Source organism: Struthio camelus, chromosome 16, assembly GCF_040807025.1.
Source record: "Struthio camelus isolate bStrCam1 chromosome 16, bStrCam1.hap1, whole genome shotgun sequence".
Classification (NCBI taxonomy): Eukaryota; Metazoa; Chordata; class Aves; order Struthioniformes; family Struthionidae; genus Struthio; species Struthio camelus.
This window is the reverse complement of record NC_090957.1, coordinates 16,939,936-16,959,883: the sequence shown is the minus strand read 5'-3', so window position 1 is coordinate 16,959,883 and position 19,948 is coordinate 16,939,936. Positions and strand designations below refer to the sequence as shown.

Below are 19,948 nucleotides of genomic sequence, written 5' to 3'. Positions count from 1 at the left end.
TCCATTTCAGCCCCAATACCCAGAACTCATGGTACAGTCACGACGATACTCACCATGGCTCTGAAAAAGAGCAAGTCTCAGGAGCTTGCCCTCACCCTCTTTTCATTCCACCCCACTCCCCACATAATCACACCCTGCAGGAGTCCTTTTTCAGTGCTTCATTTTCTCAACCCATTATAATGCTCAGCTCTTCTTACCAAAGTCAACTGCTTATGACAAGCTATATCTTTAGCTTTCCACTAAGAGACACAAGATAAGCGTATCATCAAGAACGATTTCTGCAGACAATACCACTTCGTTATCAATTATTTAAAAGCATAGGAAGGAGAAAAAAACCAAACATATCCATAAGCAACTAAAGGGTGAACATTCTAAGCACAGCTGGCACATTTCTGTGCAGGCCAATCTGCTTCCATAACTCTCTTGGCAGTCAGATATTGACAGCAGATATGTGACAAAAGAAAGGAAAACCCTTACAGTATTTTTTCTGGGGTCAGTATACTAACATTTAGTATAACGCACTGTGATGAAGGACATACCTTTCCTCTAGTTACATAAACCCCTTAGTGTAAGGAGGTGATGTATTAGCCTTTTTCTAATTAGCAATTTGCTTGGCTCCTGAAAACAGACACGTAAGAGACTACAATGTCATCTCTTCGTCAGTGAGGGGAAGCGGACAATTCAATGTAATTAACAGATAGAGACCAGTCTGCTAAACTGTAATCTCATACCTCTTTTTCCATGGCCGCTTGGTGCTTTTTAATTAGCTTTTCCATTTCTGCAGCAAAATTGTTACGCTGTGTTTCAAGATCTTTGTCCAACCTGAGGCGATGCTCGTCCATCTCCGCCTTCAGTTTATTCTCTAATGCCATCAGTTGCTTCTGGTGTTGCCGTCTCATGCGTTTATAGCCAGACATTTGCTCTCGGAGTTCAGAGTCTTGTTCATGTTCCTGCATTTGCCTCGTCACCTAGAAAGACAACCACAGCAGGGCAAAATAACTTAATGCTTCTTAATCTGCTTTTCAGCAGTCTTCAAACCACACAAGAAAACTACTCATGAAATAAATACGATTTTGCTGTAAAGGAAAGCACATGTCCTAATGACAGCAGGTCAGATTAAAAACTGAATTCTGCTGCAGCAGAGAAGACGCTCAGTGGGCTCCAGCAGAAAACTGGACAACCGTTATAAACTGTTACTTTACTTACTGTTACTTAGTGTCTTAGTAGCCCACTGCAATATGAGTGTGCGCGCATACACACACACACAATATACACATGAAAATAAAACACAACTCGTTATTATAAACTGTTCCCTGCATTCTACTAGGTATACCGGTTTTGAAAATATCTAGTACAGAGAAATTAGGTTTGCCCAGGTGTCACATTTATGCATTTATTAACCCATATTAAACTAATTCAGTGATAATATGATATCAGGATATGAGGATAGCTCATATTCTGATGAAATCCTAGAAGTTGCACATCGTTTCATAGCTGCATGTACTAAGACAACCTGTCTATACAACTTCTTCAAAAGAAGAGTCTTAACATACCAGCGATGCTGTGCGTATAGTAGCAAAGTGCTCCCGGTTGCGATAATGAGACTTGTGCCGAGACACTTGGGGAGGAGACTGGGGTTCTGATGCCCTTGTTCGAGGATCTGATTCTTCTCTGTAGTTTTCTTCCTCCTGAAGAGGACACGAGAGCGAATAAAAAGAATCTGTGTTACAAAAGATTTTTACATTGTTCTGTTTCAGAAGGCATAAAACCAAAAGGAAGCAAAACCATTTTACACTCATCAACCCTGAAAGACTCTCCTGCCACTAAGTACACCAAAAGAATATACTGTAAGAAGAGCTATATTATGCTATCTCTGATGCTGGAAATTTCATTGTGCAATTTTATTACTAGAATAAAAATTACTAGTTACCACTGTAAATGAAAAAAAATGGGAAAATGAAAACTGAGTTAAGTAGTTTATTCCAACAAAACATAAAAGCTATATATAAGTAGATCATATCAAGTCAGGACAGACAAAAACAACTTTTCTGTAGCCCTGAAAGACAGAAGATGATTTTTTTTTTTTCAAATACTTCAAAGCAAATTTTAAAATTTGTCATGGTACAGTCCACATTCTTATTTTGAGTTTGTCATTCATCACAGAGCGATTAGTAGTTAGATATGATATACTAATTAACTCCCTGAGGAAATACCTGTGTCTTTGTTGCATATCTGGCAAAGAACAAAACATTCTAACCACACCTATCATTAGCTAGGGAAACGTTACTAGTTTGAGAAAACATATCATATCCCCTCCATAGCAAGGGCAGCATGGTTCAGAGAGACACGCTGCCGCTGAGCCTTCATCATTGTGCAGGCAAAGCAAGGAAGTGGTTTCACAGCGCATCATGCCCAAAGTGCTGTATTTTTTTTCTACTCACCTTTCTTCATTAATCAAATATTCAGCTCAAGTGCTGGGATTTTACCCAATGCTGTGGGTCTAATATTTAAGAATCCACTAACAAGGAGGTAAAAAGTGGGAACTCTCACGCCTTTTGTCCCATGAAACAATGCTCTGTACACTAAGGGCACCCACTAAACAAACTTGCTATTCCAAGCCCTCATGATAAAGCAAATTTGTTTTGAAACAATTCAATTACTAAAATAGCTGTTACCAAATCAACAGAAATAAATAACAAAGTACATAAGCACAAAGTCATTTGTACCCACCAAACCACTCCTGTTCCACACCTTTAAAGTTATCCAGCCAAAAAACTCAATGCTCACCGGCTTTAAATGAATGACAGAGCTATTTGACATCACGGTGTGGTCTCCCTCCATCATATCCAGCTCACTCTTATCATCTGAGGCATCTGGAAGACTGTTAACACTACTGCTTTGGCTACTGGCACTGATAGACATACTGGGAATGGACTGATTACTTCCGACACTATTCACTGTTCCTGTCCTGCCAACACCATGATCTTGTTCCTAGGAGAAAGGAATTACACTTTTAAATAACAAATCTATCACAGTGGTATCTATGGACACTACCAAATGATATGCTCATTCTACTCTTTTATATAGGCATCCACCTGCCATGTCACAGTAGCTCCCACCCTCCAGGCATTGCCATGAAACATTTCTCTTGTGGGATGCTGAGGCTGGAAAGAATCAACCTTGTCAAGATTAACCGGCTGATGTCAGATTCTTTTCAACAGTGAGCCTGTTAACAAGCTGAACTCTATCATGAATCAGCAGCAGTGTGTTACCAGAAACTGCTCTGACACCAGCATCATCTAAGCAAGCGTTCTGCCGGCACCCTGCACTTTGCACAGTTCCCTTCTCTACACGAGAGAACTGGACTGTATCTCCGCAGTTCAGAAAGCCTTAACTTCTGCATGGTGACTGCAGCACACAACCCCAAAAAAATGAAAAAAGAGAGGAAAAAAAAGAAAAAAAAAATCAAGTGGACTCCCATGGGTGTGAGTTTGTTTTTAAATCAAGTACAAGTTTCTAGGTCTTAGATGCGGAAGGAAAACATTCCCCAGAAGAACCAGAAGGCTGCAAGGGGCCTTGCATACACGGCCAAAATAGGGGGCTAACTAACTACAATTGCTGAAAGAGTCTGCATAAAATCTTATGAGCATGCAAAGAAAGCTAAGATTTATACCACTGGAAGGTAACTGTTCAAGCATAGGCACAGCACAGCTTCTTGCCAGCACTAGGCATCTACCCTGCCTGCCCTTGTTTATGTCTTTCAGTAGCTTTATTCCGAGCATAGAGTTTACAGTCAGGTGCGTAAACAGCCTCTATTCATTTTAGCAAGATTCGAGTCATGGTTATTTAAGTGACAGCATCATTCTCTGGCTCACTGATGAAACCTCAAGTTTCTCTCACCTCCTCCTCCTCCTGTGCTTCAACCGCAGGGCCATTGTGTGCCTCCTGGAAGAGGAGCTTCTTCATTTTACGATATTGCAGATTGTCCAGTTCTCTCACTGCATCCTTTGTTCTCTGAATCAAGTCTATTAACACTGTTTCGGGCCGCTCCCGAAGAACAAACATGTGCTGTAGAACACACAAATAGGTGAGTGACATCTCACACCTCCAGCGCACATACTTTGGAGCACACAATTATGAACTCCAGTTGGATTTGTTCACCCTCTTTCCTGGATAGGAGGAAAAGATCTTCACAGCCTATTTGGTACCATTTTCAGACTTTGTGATCCAGGGGGCTATCAGAATGATTGTTTTCTGATGGGAGACACTCACTAAAAATGAAGATGTAAAAAACCAGAAATAGTATTTCAAATACTATGAAAACAGGGGCTCAGTTTAAACCTATACTTCTTTGAGTTGGAGCATTTAGAGACATTACCTAGTTGTGGCCCAGTGGGGGGGGAAGAGTAACAAACAACATGTAAATTCTAAAGGTGTAAGATTGGTCCCCTCTCAGCGCTCAGCGTCTCTAACCAAACACTAGTATCTCATCAGCTAACTCTCACTCTAAAACCCTTTTCCTAGTTTTGAAAGGCCTAAGAATCAGACATTCAGCATAGAGCTCTGAGTCATAAAATGGGCTGTGGACCTTTGCTCCTGGTCTTAGAACGATTAGCCCATATTATGCTCCTTCTTGGAGACATTCACTGTGTTTCATTGCAAAAGTAGCTACATTTTGCCAATAGGTGAAACGAGCCTTGCCTATCTATGTATGTTGGGAAGCAGTTTTTGCAGTCTCCAGATGAAATGTGCTGTGCAAGCATGAGTCATAATTAACATCACTAGTTTCATTTTGTTCCTTTGGAGAACTGTACTGCCATTTCCAACCTGTTTCCCTACCTGTCCCTGTAAAGCGGTATGCAGCTGTTTGAGATTAGTGATATGAAGGGAATATATGCACAAACATTTAATTCCTACTAATGTTCTCTTTAATTGCTGTGCCATGCTCAAAATAAAACCAGCCTGCAGAATTCTGAAATGGCAGGACTGACTACACACCCACACCAAAACCTTTCGTGGATAATTGCATTTACTTTCTGAATACACGATTTCTAAGGAGGCAAAAGTCCTCACAACCATTTAATTCTTTAAATAAAAAAAAAAAAAAAAGAGCAAAGGTGATGATTAAACTGTCATGAATAGCATCCATTTGCTGGTAGGGCAAAATTTGGGAATATCACTCTTTAGTAGAAACATGGCTAGCATAAAATTCTCCAAAATAACGTCATAAGAACTGTAAAGAGAATGACAAGTTAATAAAATTCCGAATGCCACTTGATATCACAAAGGAAATGCACCAAAGTCACACTTAAAATGAAGCTGTAACACCTAAGTTTCACGTGAGTTGCGTTCACTTCGGAACACGTCCTTTTTGCAAACATCCAACACACTTGCTTTGTTTCCAGACTAGAGCAAAGAAAAATCAACTCTCTGCAGCACACAGGAGCACAAATCAAGAAAGAAAAGCTAAGAAATAAAGCAGGAGAAAATTTGCAAATGACTGAGGCTTATTCACGTCAAGAAAAGGAATGTGGGGAGGAAAAATCGTTTTTCTCTGTTCCCCTTCCCCCTAGGGATACTATTAGAACAGCAGATTTCAGTTCTACGTGTAAAGCACAAAGGTGACGGGAGGTGATAAAAAGCCTGCAGGCGTATATATAGCATAGCATAAAGAGGGAAGTAAAGAAAGGTATTTGTTAACTAATGCATGGCAGCTTTGTCAGGATTAATTATAGTCACTGGAAGGAGAGACCGAGCTTAAGAAACTGAAACTCTCTACAAGCTGATGGTCACCCAGTGGCACTCGTTGGGATGTTCCTTTATGACGAGAACATGGCTGGCTCGGTGAGTCACCTGGTAACTGCTTGAGACACTGCAACGGGGCAGTAAAGCTAGGAAAGCCAGCACATTACAGTCCACAGCATCCGTTAGTTCTTAGCTCAGAAGTGTTAGGGATAACAGGCAGAGCATTGTTAACCATAAGCCAGTATTGTAGGTGAGACAGGAAGAAAATTGCAGGGCACGTCCCTTTTTTTAATACCACATTGAGAACAGAAAGGACAAGCAAGCCAACCTTCAGAAGCTCCTCTGATGTAGGCCTGTCTTGAGGAATTTTCTGGAGGCAAGAATCTACGAAGTTTCGGAAATAATCAGACCTGTGGCAAGGACAGGAAAAGAATCCATTTGAATTAACTCCCCAATTTAATTTTAAAAGCTCAGTCAGGAACCAAGACATTCACATCTGTGTGCTGCTAGTAGAAAGAGTAGGGAGAAACCACACATAGCCAGTACTTTACACAACAGCATCTGACATCCCTGTGTACACCAAAGCCCACAGCTACTAGTAGGCAGATTCCTTTAACCTCAGCTTCCAGAGGAAATGATTATTAAGAATGTAAAAATATGAGGCAATTCAAGAGGAAAGAAAAGGTTCTGTATACACACAGACACCCATCTATTTCAGTACTGGGATCAACACCGTCAAATTCAATATTGCACAAATACTGCACAAGACCTAATGAGAGCATCTAGCCTGTTCTGACCTCTTTGTGCAGGTGTGGCTCATTCTCAAACCGCATCAACACACAATTCCTGAAATATTTTTGGCCCCTTAGACAAAACTTCCACACTATTGTGCAATCTGTCAGAAGTAAGACTTAAGGCCATGATTTGTTCAGGAAAAGCATCCCTCCCTCTATAAGCTAAAATTCTGTATTTTGCCCTTTCTTTCTCTGAACTAAGTTTTCAGAAGGGCGTGATTATACCCTGAACGTGGCAGTAGGTCAGTTTTACAGGTTTTATTTCTTTCCCTCCCAGTCTTCCCCTCTCCTCCACATAATTTGGAGTTTGGCTACTGCATTTTTTCAGTAAATTAAATTCTTGTGCTTTTTTTTTTTTTGTCATAAAAATGCATAAAATGAGTTAATTTTTTTTGTCAAGCACCAGGGTGTAAAATAGCCTAACCAGAATATTTCAGAAGTAGAGAAAAATTTATAACAATATGGCAGAACAGATTATATTAGAGACCTAGGAGTACGGCTCAAAAAAAACATAATTTGGAATTTTTTAATTTTTATATTAGCTCACTGCATTTGCCGTTTCTAAAGACGGTCTTCAAGGCTGGCAGGCACAAAGCATTACCACTTTATGTGTACTTTATGCTTCTGAAGCTTATGCAGCAAAAACATTTGCCACACGCAAGCAACGACTTCATCTTGCAAACAATACTTCAACGAAACAAGGTTTAGGAATTGACAGTGTGGTTTGTGATTAAAAAACACACTAAAACACACTTTTTTGGCTAGCCTCTGAGCTTCAGAAGTTTACTGACCCATGAACTGAACTTATTACAGCATCTTAAGTTCTTTTAACAGCTTTGTCCTGTTTCTACTATGTTCTAGAGTCTAAAATGCATATTTAATAATTGGTCAATCTTGTATATAAGACGTACAGTGAACCTGATAAGAACCTTCCAGCTCACATCTTCCCAACAGGAACCCAGCCATTTCAAGAACTCAGCATGACAAAGCACTCCATTTATAGCAATTCCCTACAACATTCCTCCCTCAGTAATACTCACCATTCATTAGACTGTAGTGTAGGGGATTCATTCTGCGCTATGTGATATAAGGCACTCATTGCGTTCATATTAAACAAAGGAGGCTTCCTTTCCGCTACACACAAAAGAAAATAATTTTTATATAGGGAGATAGTCTCAAGTTTTTCCTTTTTTTTTTTTTTTTTTTTTTTAATTTACATCCCTTTAAAAAGAAATCACATCAGCAGAATCACTATTGCCCGAACATGGAGCCCCAAGCCAACCCTACCCTGCAATCAGATAGACATGTTGGCATATGTCCTATACCATCAGTTTCCCCACTGCAGAAGATGAAAGCACTTTGAAGATCAAATGCCTTGTCCTCTCAAGCTTTTAAATTACGTGGTTTATCACAGTTGATTTCTCTGACTCATTTTAATATACTAAAATAGGAGTAAGTTAACAACAAGTTCTATACTCAGTGCTTAGCCGCAGAGTGTTCTTGGTTTGGTTTTAGTGCCCCCCGCCCCTTTCTTTTTCAAACTACAGCTGCTTAAAAACTAACAAATATTAAATTCTAGTAAGACAGCAGTGATGAAGCAAAAGCTGGTTACAACCACCACCAAATCACACTTAACTGACTAAGCACACAGGCAGGAAGTCAGGAATAGGCTAGCCCTTTATACTATTTTGGGAGTTGCATTCTCTTTGGCTCTTCTCTTTCAAGCTTGTTTTACTCTTATAGACTGACACAGCATGAGAGCTTAATGAGGAAGGAGATGATCTCACTGCAACAACAGGATTGAAGCTTCACCAGAATGTTTCTAGGGTAAACCTACAAAGCTCAGCCTCTCTACAAACATTGCAGAGAAGCTGGTCAAGCCGTAAGGACGTTCTTACACCAGCGAAAACGCAACAGAGAACTTTCCTTCCTGAAAAAAAACAAACACGGAAAGAAAACACAACAAAACCAAGCCTAGGTTTTTATTGCCCTTCTCAATTTTGAATCTAAGGGTAGCACTGTGACAAACGCAAACTCAGCCTTGTTTCTATCAAATATTTTACAGTTACCTACGTATCAGAGGTCATGGTTAACTCATCAAGATTAGGGAACAGATTAAGCCCTACAGAGTCCTCAGAACTGGCAAATTGAGGAGTTGAACCTTTCCTGAAACACAGCAGTTCACCTTCTCTAATCTGTCAGATAACCACTTGCCTCTGCTTGGGACTGGACTGATTATCCACTAAGCTATTTTAAATAACTGTTCTCCCTATCTTTGCTCTCTTAACTCACCTGAATAAAATATAAAATCTTCAGAAAACACTGAAACTCAGCCTTCAGCAAGGGCCACTTACAAGACCAAGTAACAGCTTGGGAGTATTATTAGACATCTCATTTCTCTGACTTCTTTCCGTGTTTATTCAAACCAACTCAAATTGGATAACCGCACAGATCCAGCTTATAACGCTCTACTGTCTTGACCCAGTCTCACCTCCCACCAAGCGAAAAGCTCTCCACAAAGCCTAACGCTTCACATTGCAAGAATGCAGCATGCAGTAAGGCGCCCGGGGGTGTGGTCGCCATGAGCTAACTGCATTCCTGGAGCAGTGCATCCAGCCAAATCTCCCCAGCCCGCTCTGCGCAGGATTCTGTCATGACAGTCACACCCCTTAAACTTGCTTTATATTGGCAACAACAAAATTGCTGCTCTGAAGAAAGAATCTATTTCACGTCCTGGAAGAAAACGAAGTTGACAGTTTGGAATGCCAGACAGCATTTTTAGCTAAACTGTGCAGTTCACATGGATTAGCGTGTTCCCGAGAGCTCGCTCTGCCCAGTCAGACTGCTCCCTCGACCGAGGCTGTTTTAGAGAACAAGCAATACGATCTGACAAGGATGGTAGGACAGCCTCAGGTACAACGAGCAGCAGTACGCCCCATCATCCCAGGAAGAACTTTTAGCTAAGTGATTCCAGAGAGTTGGATCTTGACTATAAAGTAAATCTAAGTATTCGTGCACATTGTGTGGTGCTTTCCTGAGTGTATTCGTGTCCCAAGAAAAGGTTATACATTAAATTTAAATAAAGTGCTATATTAATATAGCCCTTTTAAACTGATGTTTTGCTTTAAGGAGCCTGCTCTAACAGCAGTGTCACTTCTGCCCCCACCCCACTTTACAGGTTAACACTTCAAAAACTGGATCATTCCAAATCTTAAAAGAGACTTTCCAGCCAAATGTGATAACAAGTGACAACATATACAGGGTATATGCAGCTTCCATGAAGCTGTCTGCTTGCTCCAAACTTCATTGTGATATCTTAAATTTTCATGCAAACAATATCACCATTTTACCACTAAATATATTTTCACATTGACAGATGTAATAGTTCATTTCATGTGTTTCTCAGTTCAAAAGTTAACTGCCTCTCCCACAAAACGTGAGCACCTTTAGCAATATAATTTGGTTATTTTCTTTCTCTGTACCAATCTTTTTCTTTGGGTAATGAAAACATCCATTCAATTAACATCAAACTGGAGACTTCAGTCTTGAATTCTGGGGAGCACATTTAGCTCTTTTCTCTAAAATTTAAGCCCCAAAGAAACCAGACAGGGAAGGAAGCATGGGTACTCTACACTAATTCAGATGAGTAAGTTCTAGGTATTAGAATGTTATAATTTTTTCAAAGAAAATAACTTACCTAACTCAATACAGGTAATTCCAAGAGACCAAACATCTACTTTGCCATCATACTGCCCTTCATCCATGGCTAAAATTACTTCTGGGGCCATCCTAAAATAGGAGATGGGCGCTCATAAAATTCTGTGCAATTGAACTTATCATCATCATCATCAATATTTCAGTGAAATGGAGTGCTTCACTAATTTCATCTACCATAAACAGATCATTCCCCAAAATATCAAGCATGAACACAGGTTACCAGGAACAAAGACCAGGTCTTATGGAGATAACCATTAAAATGCCACACAGCTGGGCACCCGCGCTAGTTCAAGCCTATAAAGAGGCTGCACAATGTTTTCTTGTGCTTTGCCCAGCTCTCAATTTATGAGTACTACCACCTTCTGGCCCTCCCACATTACCAATAGTTTAGCTGGCTGGCCTACTCTGGTGAAATAATTATAGCATGCAGTTGTGTAAACACCACAGATTAGGTGTAAGAGATCAAAAGCATACAAGGATCTGCAAAGGGTTTTGTTCAATGAACCTGGCCTTTCCTATGAAAGAAAAAACACTTCAGTTATTTCAACAGCCAGATGTGGTGAGAACATATGAATTGTTAAAACCACTGGGGGGAGTGATTAAAATATATTACAGACGATTAAATCCCACCTCTGTACCACTTAAAGTCAGAGTAAGTAGAACAGCAAAATATTTTTATTACTCTCTGTGAACTGTAAATACATGGAACCACAATTTCTTGAAGTCAGAACCCAATTACTATTTTTTCATTTTTTTCTTTTTCTTTTTCTTTTTTTTTTTTGCAAAGGACTTTTTATCACTACAACTACTGTAGGATCACAAAGCTAATTCATCTAATAGAGCCCAAGTACATTAAATACCCAGTAAACAATCCTTTTATTTCAAAGCCAAAAACGTGTAAGACACTTAGCTTACCAATATGGCGTCCCCACAAATGAATTGGCAGGAGAGGCTATGGAAGCAGATCCAAAGTCAGCAAGCTTCACCTGTCCTGGCTCTGTCAGCAGGATGTTTCCTGCCTTGATATCTCTGGTTATGGAATACAAATGTTAGTATTAGTCCTTCTCAAGGAAAAAAACCTTCTATAGGATAGACTATAAGACATGCCGGTATTCATACACTCAAGCTGCAAAATACCTGCATTTCTTTCAAATATGAAATCTTTAGTCTTTGGGTTAATTGCTTAACATGGTCCTTGATCTTGGAATCTAGTTTGTCTTAAACATCAACTTAAAACTTCAGCTACTTCTAATGGTACACTTAGATGAGCTTCAAATACAGTTCAGCAAAACCTGAACCAACTACATCTTTTATAAATGCTTTTATAGGAACTTCTAATAGTGGAATTATCCAAATCATTCATCGTACTAAAATGCAGCAGGTACTTTAAATATCAGGAACATTTGCATCTCATACTTATTGTCTACTTCTCAATATGTGTGTTCACTTAAAACTTATTATTATTATTATTTTTAATATTAGCACTTTTTCCCCCTTTACCAAGCAATCTTTGCACTGAAGTTGCTACGAGCTATTTAGGTAAACTGTGTACTCGGCCCGGCTTGTTATTCTCTGCTTCAAGGGACAGTCAGCACTGCATCATATCAAGAAGGGAAAAGCTAAGCAGATTCAAAGCACTTTGACAGAAATTACCAACCCCAGGTGTGGGAGATATTTTGTAAGGAAATACATAGCTTGCTAGTATTTTACTACTATTATAAATTACTAATTCAGAAACATATGGACACTGCAAGAAGACAATATTTGCTTACAAACATTGAACCAGGGATGAAGGGGATACAATCAACCAGGTAAATTACCTGTAAGTGCGTGACAAATCAAATCTATAACCACTTACCTATGGATCATATTGTGAGAATGCAAATATGCTAATCCCTGGAGAGCACCATGGGTAATTGCTGCTATTTCCACTTCTTGCAATGGCTTTTTATGAACTTAAGGAAAAAATTTATTTGAAATTCAATATTAAAGAAAACAATGCAGTTTGCAAACATGCAGTGAGTACTGTTAACAATGTAAACACACAGAAAATACTGAACTTTGATTTTACTAGGTCCAACAGGAAAATCAAACGTACAATTTAAAAACAGTTCACAGCATAACACAATCTGCAATCAAATATAATCTAACTGTAATACAGCAGCTATTTACTGTCAAAAAGAGACTCCTTTGCAATTTTAAACTGCATGCCCATCAGCTCTGTGATCATTCTCCCAAATACCTATTTGAGACTCAATATTCAGTTCTCCTTCAAAGAAGCTAAATCCCAAACCCTAGAACTTTATGACCATTCACACTTGAATAAACTGTAGCAATACAGGTGACTCCCAGGCAGCTCAGCCTTTTGTCTTAAAACGCTTCTGGCAAGGGAAGGAAGATGAACAGCTTACTGGCCACACAAATATCTTCAAAGACAGTTCACTTCAAGAAGCCTGATAGGAAAACAACCTTTTAACAAAAGACCTCATCAAACAAACCCCTAATACTGCTGCAGTACTGTTTTACTCAACAGGACTACAGCTGTCGTAAGCATTAGGATCAACAGCAAGGGTTTGCAGAAATAAATCTTGAACTGTCATAACAGGAGAGCCTCAAACTCAAAAGAAAACAAATAGCTGACTGACAACTTACTTTAAAATAACAAAAATAAATCACACACCTAGGAGAGCTGATATTCTACAGAAAAATATTATAGCCATATAAGATTTTGAATTGGCTCTGCCCCAACATTAAACCGTAAATTCAAGGACAATTCTGCGATCCTGTAACCTCTTATTTCAGTATTATGCTTCTGACTTGCAGTCAAATAAACGTTCATGACATACCTTCTAATAAGTCTGACGCTGATCCTAAACAATATTCCATAACAAGCTGTATGAGAAGAAATCAAAATAGTTGTTAGAAAACCACTATTGGTAAATACATATTTTCCAGATTTCTATGGAGGTTAAACTATCACTGGTACATACAATGCAACCTAGATTGAGTCTGCCCTGCGTCTAGCAATGAGGAAAAGGAAGGGACACGACTTCAGTTTCAAGTTCATATTTTATGAAAATAGACTGTCTTCTTATAAACTCTGTAGGTTAAGATATGCAGCTCTTATACAAGAAGGAAAGGAGGGAAAAAATTCCAGGATACTTTGTATTCATTAGAAGTAGCAAATTACTCTTTAGCAAAACAAACACATAAACAACAATAAATTGGCATTTAGAGTGACCAGCGCTCTTTGAAAAGAACTCTGCCAGTATGATATTGTCAGTTATGACGCGCTTTTCTTGCAGCCACTCAATACAAGCAAAAATCCTAGCACAGATCAGTTTTAACAGCATAAAAGCACTTTGGCTGGTATGGTTTACTCTGCTCAGCTAACTGGCACATGCTGTATCAATGAAAGCACTTTTTTTTGCTGGTACAAACTGCCCCTACTGTAAAAAGATTTGCTGGTCTAACCATATTGACACACCTTTTTTGATGTAAGCTCAACTTTGCTGGAAAACAACAGCACTCGGCCGTAACAATGCAAGTATTATAATAAACTGCCCCATCCTGGCACTGTCTTACTGACCCCTCACACACGGACAGCTCCCACGGAAGTTAGCGTAGCCTGCCTGCGTAAGATACCAAGTAATAAAGCTTCTAAGGAAGGCAAGAGCTCATTCATAGCCAGTTACATATCGCACTGCGTATCTTATTTTATATGTGTGTATCTAGTAGGAATGTCAAATTGCAAACAAGCATATCAGAGTATTACAGGGCTATTTAAGGATTTACTTAACTTTTTGTTCAGTCAAACTAAAAAAAAAAAAATTTGTGCTACAGATTTACTGAAGCTGATGCATGAACAGTACTTACAATTTAAACTATAATTTCAACTATGTGATTTCTTTAGTATGCTCTACTACAACAACCTTGTCAATGAAAGGTGCTAAATCACAATTTTAGTTTGACAGGATTCTTCTTCTGCACAACCAAATGCATCTATTCATACACAAACATTTTATGCAGACCAAGTCAAATGAACCAATTTTAGTTTTGGGTTTGCTTTTTTGTTTAAATCAAGCATATGAAGTTCTGTTGCGATATGACAGTCAGAAATAAAACCAGCTTGTTTTTGTCACCTAAACATAAGAAAAATTAAATGGCAAAAGTAGTAAACAATATACAAAAGAAGAGTTTAGTTAAACAGTCGAAATACTAACAATTCAAAAGTTACTTTAATTAAAAACTTATCAGTTGGGGATTCTAACCTGTTCCATTAAAATACAACTGACCACTCACTTCCAGAAAATATTTGGTCAGCCTGTAAAGTACTGAGTCACCATTAATAAACTCAGTGGCATAACAAATATGCCGCTACATGACCTGCCATAACAAAACTGCCATACTTGTCTCCCAGGCGCTACAAGTGAAACTCTCTCCTTTCCTTAGAGCAGGAACAGTGGCCACAATCTTTTTTTTTCTGTTATTATTTTTATTTTAAAATAATCAGTCCATCAAGCTAAAAACGCTGAAATAACAACGTATCAATCACCTCAGTCTGCAAAAGAAAGGAGAAATTTCCCCAAATCTTGTTTCAAAAAACTACACCTAGTTTTGCTGAGCATTTGTAAGGGTCCTAGGCTATACTTGTCTGTGCCTGTGCGATGCAAATATTCAGGTGCCTCTTGAGAGCCAGCTGGAGATACTTTATTTAAAGTGCCCCTAACCAAGGCAAGAGAAGTGCAGAGTGCAGCAGATGCTTACCCATGCTGTATGCTCCCGCAAATAGCAGCCTTTGTATTCTATACTGTTAGGGTGTTTTATTCTTTGGAGGAACTTGACTTCCTTAATAATATCCTGCCATTTCTGTAGAAAAGAAAAGGAACAGAAAGACTTTACAGAACTGTTACCTTATTTTTCTTGGTGAAGTTAGTATGTCATTTATTTACTTTAAAAGGCAGAAACCATCTTAAGATTCCAAATTAAAATAAATTTACATCAACACCATGCTTTTCACGGCTCAGCTCCTCAATGGGCTTGCAACATAAGTAGTCAGCTGATCACGCAGTATGGCAAAGATCTCCTATCAATGCAGTATTTCATATTTGTATGTATGGATAGGATACACTGGTAAACACTTGATACCTGAGCAAGTCCTCAAAAAAGAAGCAACCTCTTTCTAAGGGATACCATTTCTGCTGTCATATCAAACACACATCCCAACCTGAAAGAGAGGTAGATGATAAAAAGTGTCCTCTGCCAGTATCAGCTGTCTCTCACTTACTCTGGAAGATGTAAATATCTATCCCTACTAGTAACTACATTACATCAGATGGGGCTCCATTTGCCAGCTGCTAAGCATCTCTGTTTTTGATAACATTGCTCCATTACTAGTTTAGTCTTTACAGGTAACAATTTAAACCGAGTTGCCTACCGGATAAGGGAGTAGTTTGGACAGAGTAAAAGAGTAAACAGATAAAACAAAAACCAGCTTTACATTAAAAGGAACTCTGCCAGTGCAATTTTTAGGTACAAAAGAGGCCAAGAAAATGCCATTTTCCACTGTAAAGCTAGCCACTTTCACTGCTCCACCTTGTGGGAATCGCCAAATCTCCTGTCGCATATCCGCCCAGCCTCAGGTGAGAAAAGCAAGAGCTTGGAAGTGCAATGGCAAAACTAAAACTGCTGAGAAAGATGTTCAAGAACAAATGTAGTACCCAAAACCATTTAAGTACACAGGCGTCAACATGTCAGTGTTGACAATGAAAACGTTTTCAAGGAAGAGCATCAGTCCTGAAGTTAATCAGAAGTCGAGAAACCTCCCCCAAAACTAAGAGGTTCAAAAGCTGTTTTCCAGGTCCTGTAAACATACACTTCTTCAGACATACATATGTGGCTAGGATATGTAGATGGAAAGTGATTCCAACTTACAAATAGGTTGTCACATACTCAAATGTTTTGGAAAATAGGTACAAAACCCAAACTCTACTCAATAAAAAATTTTAGGGTTAGAGAGACAAGTGAAACCTGGGCATGCGGTACCCACAGACAAAGCAGCTTACTGACTAAGCATTTCTGAACACAAGAAATTTTATGGGAGCTACATTAGCGGAGTTATCCTGATAAAAACTCTCTCACCGACACCCTCACTTTAGTATGAAAGAGTCACTTATTTGCCTTTGAGGTACTAAGCAATAAAAACAAAAACAAGAAAGCACCACTCTAACTGGAACAAGCATTTCTTCTACACTGGGAAGAGAAAAGCATTACATTTGTTTATCAAGACATATTTTTGATTTCTTGCATAAAAAAAAAGCTCCAAGATTACATTAGGAGTACAGCACTACATATTATAAAGGCCCCTAACTTATTTTTGGAATGAAATATGTACTTATTGTAAGGAATCATTGTTCCCAAAGATAAAATCTTATTATGAAACCAAGTAAATATAAATGATACTGGAATGTCCTTAATCAATGTTATTTACATAGGCTATGTAAATAACTCTAGTGAACTTCTGAACAAAACAAATATAGAAGTAAAATAGAAAGTGTTTTAACCCTGGTCTGATTACTTTCTTCAAAATAAAGACACATATGCAATGAAGACAAACAAAAGCTATTTCTGAAGCATGCACAGTTTGTTTCATGTGAATAGAGTATTTATAGCTCATAGTAATTAAAACAGTAGGACAAGCAGTAGGTACAAATTATTCTTTCATCAGTACATGGTTAAACAAGCCACTGCGGTGACAAAAGAGAGACATGCATAGCAGATTTAACTATGAAACTAGAATTCAGGATTGCTGAAGACACTGTCGCGTCCTCCACCACATGCACACAGGAAATTATACTTGAGCTCCTTGTTGTATAGATGATCAATACACAAAAGGTATGAAGGTATGCACAGAAAAGCAAAGAGAACTGACAGTCAAACTCAGAGCAAGGTTACTTCTAAGAGTGGAAAAGAGAGAACGGAGGGAGGGAACCCTAAGTGCCTTGAACAACAGGCTTATAGTACTCTTATTAAAAAAATGATTCCATAACCTGATACATGTCATTGGTAGAAATAATACCAAACAAGCTGTTCAACTTCAAGTCAAGTTGGGCTTTTCAAGAATCTACATTAGCACTTAAACATCTCAACCATAAAACCAATTATCTCTATCAAGTGTCCTAGGGAAAAACCACACACCTAGGGTGGCCATGAAAACGTTTAATGTTTAAATCTCAGAGGTCTACTTTTACAGCTGACTTTTAAAGACTACCTAAATCCTCAGTTCTGACAGTTCTGGCTTCTGTAATTATGCCACTGCTCAGATTTCCATTCATTCACTGTTGTTGTTTTGCTTTTGTTTTAGCTCATCAGCAGTTATTTCAGGGGAGGATGCATTCTGCCTTATTACTTTATGCAAACAATATTCCTTCTGAATTTTTCACTACCGCATCCACTGCTATCATGCCTAACAAGCCTTTCTCCAGTTAGCAAAATGGTATTTTAAAAAGAATTTACAATGGAACGTTTAAGGGCAAAAAGACAACTTTTTTTTTTTTTTAGCTTGAATACAAATATACTATTTTATTACTTTCTATACATCTATGTGGTCCCATAGAAGAGCCTTTTATGTCCAAAAGCAAAGAAACCTACCATTCCTTTCCAAGAGCAGACTAGGCAGAAATTTGCTGGGAACAGTGAAACTGATTTGTTTTGTTTACACAGCCCCCTCATTCACCTTTACTGCCATAGGAAAGACCTCTCTTGCTGTGCAGCCTCTATCATAAGCGTTTGCAACAGTCTAGATTTAACACACAAAATGCTTCACGTACCTCATTTGACTGCTTCCCACTATATGACATTTTCTTGATGGCCACCACTTCATTGGTGCGCACATCACGTGCCTGTAACATTAAAACATGAACCATCAGTCTCCTCAGATCATAAATATGATGGGAACCAAACACATACACACACACAAGGATTTGCGTCTCTGGAAGAAGCAGCGAAAACTCTTAATTTCTGCAAAAGCTAACCAGAATGGATAAACTAAAGCATCTTCTAAGTGGTGTGAATGTTGTACCTATTAGAAATTTCCTTCCAAAGCTGAAGATCACCCTCTGGTCTGTGAGATGAGGTAGGATTATTTTCCCTGTTTTTAGCATTTAGGAAGTCTCCGCAGGAGTCAAATACTGTTAATTTTAAACTACAGATCATAGCTTATAAAGGCAACTGATTCAATCAACTTCTTTCCCTGCCCAGGTACATTCCCGGCAAGACAGAAGCAAGGTTCAACCCCTTACTCCATTTCAAACATACGCAAAGATGTCACTTTGTGTGTAGGAGATACCTGCTCCAGACACTACTTTCTTCCCTGTGCTCCCAGGAAATAGCAATCGTTAAAGCCAGACAGATTATATAGCAAAAAACGGCAGCAATTTAAGTGACTAAAGCTTAGTTTCCAATTCAAACTTATTTTTGCTCTCCAATAGCATTGTTGTTTATACAGCGCAATAAATGAACGTGGTTTTTCACACTTCAAAGGCAGGCTTCCTGACTTCACACAATAATAGTCTAAGATAAGAGAATACAAGAAGTTCTGTTTAATTTAGCACCAAAGCAACGTCTCATTCACCCTTGCAGGAAGAGAGACAGCATTACTTCACCTTGCAGAAGTGATGCTTCCAAACCACATGCCAGCCAATCCCCTGTTAAGAATTTCAGTAGCGCTGGGTGGTAGACAAGGAAAAAAACCTCTGAGTCTCTCTGATAAGCATAATCAACTTGGACACGAAGCCAAATGATATAAATCAAAATAGCGTGCATCACAGCATTCATGATGACTGATGAAAATGCTGATTTTTAAAAATATCTGTACTATCAAATGCAGCCTATCAGAACACGGATTAATGAAGTACCAGGACTCTACCTTTTGTAAAAAGGTTTGTCATATTTTAATTCTGCCATTCATTAAAAAAGAGATTCCCAGAATCCCTGTCAGTGCTTATTTCAACAAGTTTACTTATGATAAGCTTGAACCAATACTATTTTTAGTTTTCCTTTTGTTTGAGAGAATATTTCCTAGCTTCTTGCTAATATTACAACAGAACAAAGATTTGGACTTTTTATTTTTGTTTTTTTAAAGACAAAAAAGAATAAAATTCTAACTCCTAGATCTTCACTAACTAGAGGCAAGCTTTGAAACATTCAAATCAGCAAACAGCCACAATAAAACCGGCAAGCAGAATAGTATAGAGCAGAAGGATCACAACTGTAACAAAAGAAGGGGGGTTATTCTTCTGCTCCATCTGCAGTATTTCAGTATAGTAGGTTTCCTGTGTCAAATGAAAGCTATTATTACATTGCAGAACACAGAGTGGGGTAAGGATAATACCAAAATGATTCCAAGGTGTCAGACTTGCAATTTCTAAGCAACTAAAACCACGAGGTGAACCAACAGAGTTCCTGTCAATTATAAAAGAAAAAGAAAAACACCCTGCGTTGACAGAAAGTTAAGTGACAGAACCAAAGAAGAAAATAGTTAGTGAACGTTCTTAGCCAGTTATCACATACGATAAACGTATCACCCCGTCTTGGGGATCACCAAGAAAGGGAAAGAAAGGTAGGTACAACTAACAAAGAGTAAACTGCATTTTAAAAAAATGCAATATTTCAGGCCTATCTGGATTTTTCTA

The 19,948-nt window shown here is 38.6% G+C and overlaps 1 protein-coding gene across 2 annotated transcripts in view; it reads right to left on the bottom strand.

Moving 5' to 3' along the window:
* TAOK1 (TAO kinase 1) overlaps positions 1-19,948 on the bottom strand; it is a 68,658-nt gene that overhangs the window by 13,994 nt on the left and 34,716 nt on the right. For both annotated transcript variants that reach the window (XM_068909541.1, XM_068909542.1), the window contains exons 3-14: positions 18,086-18,157; positions 15,024-15,125; positions 13,103-13,148; positions 12,115-12,211; positions 11,172-11,285; positions 10,237-10,328; positions 7,580-7,673; positions 6,074-6,155; positions 3,901-4,068; positions 2,788-2,991; positions 1,554-1,688; positions 732-968 (exon numbers count right to left, since the gene is read on the bottom strand). In XM_068909541.1, the coding sequence (XP_068765642.1) occupies positions 732-968; positions 1,554-1,688; positions 2,788-2,991; positions 3,901-4,068; positions 6,074-6,155; positions 7,580-7,673; positions 10,237-10,328; positions 11,172-11,285; positions 12,115-12,211; positions 13,103-13,148; positions 15,024-15,125; positions 18,086-18,157 (1,443 nt within the window). The remainder of the gene's footprint in view (positions 1-731; positions 969-1,553; positions 1,689-2,787; positions 2,992-3,900; positions 4,069-6,073; positions 6,156-7,579; positions 7,674-10,236; positions 10,329-11,171; positions 11,286-12,114; positions 12,212-13,102; positions 13,149-15,023; positions 15,126-18,085; positions 18,158-19,948) is intronic.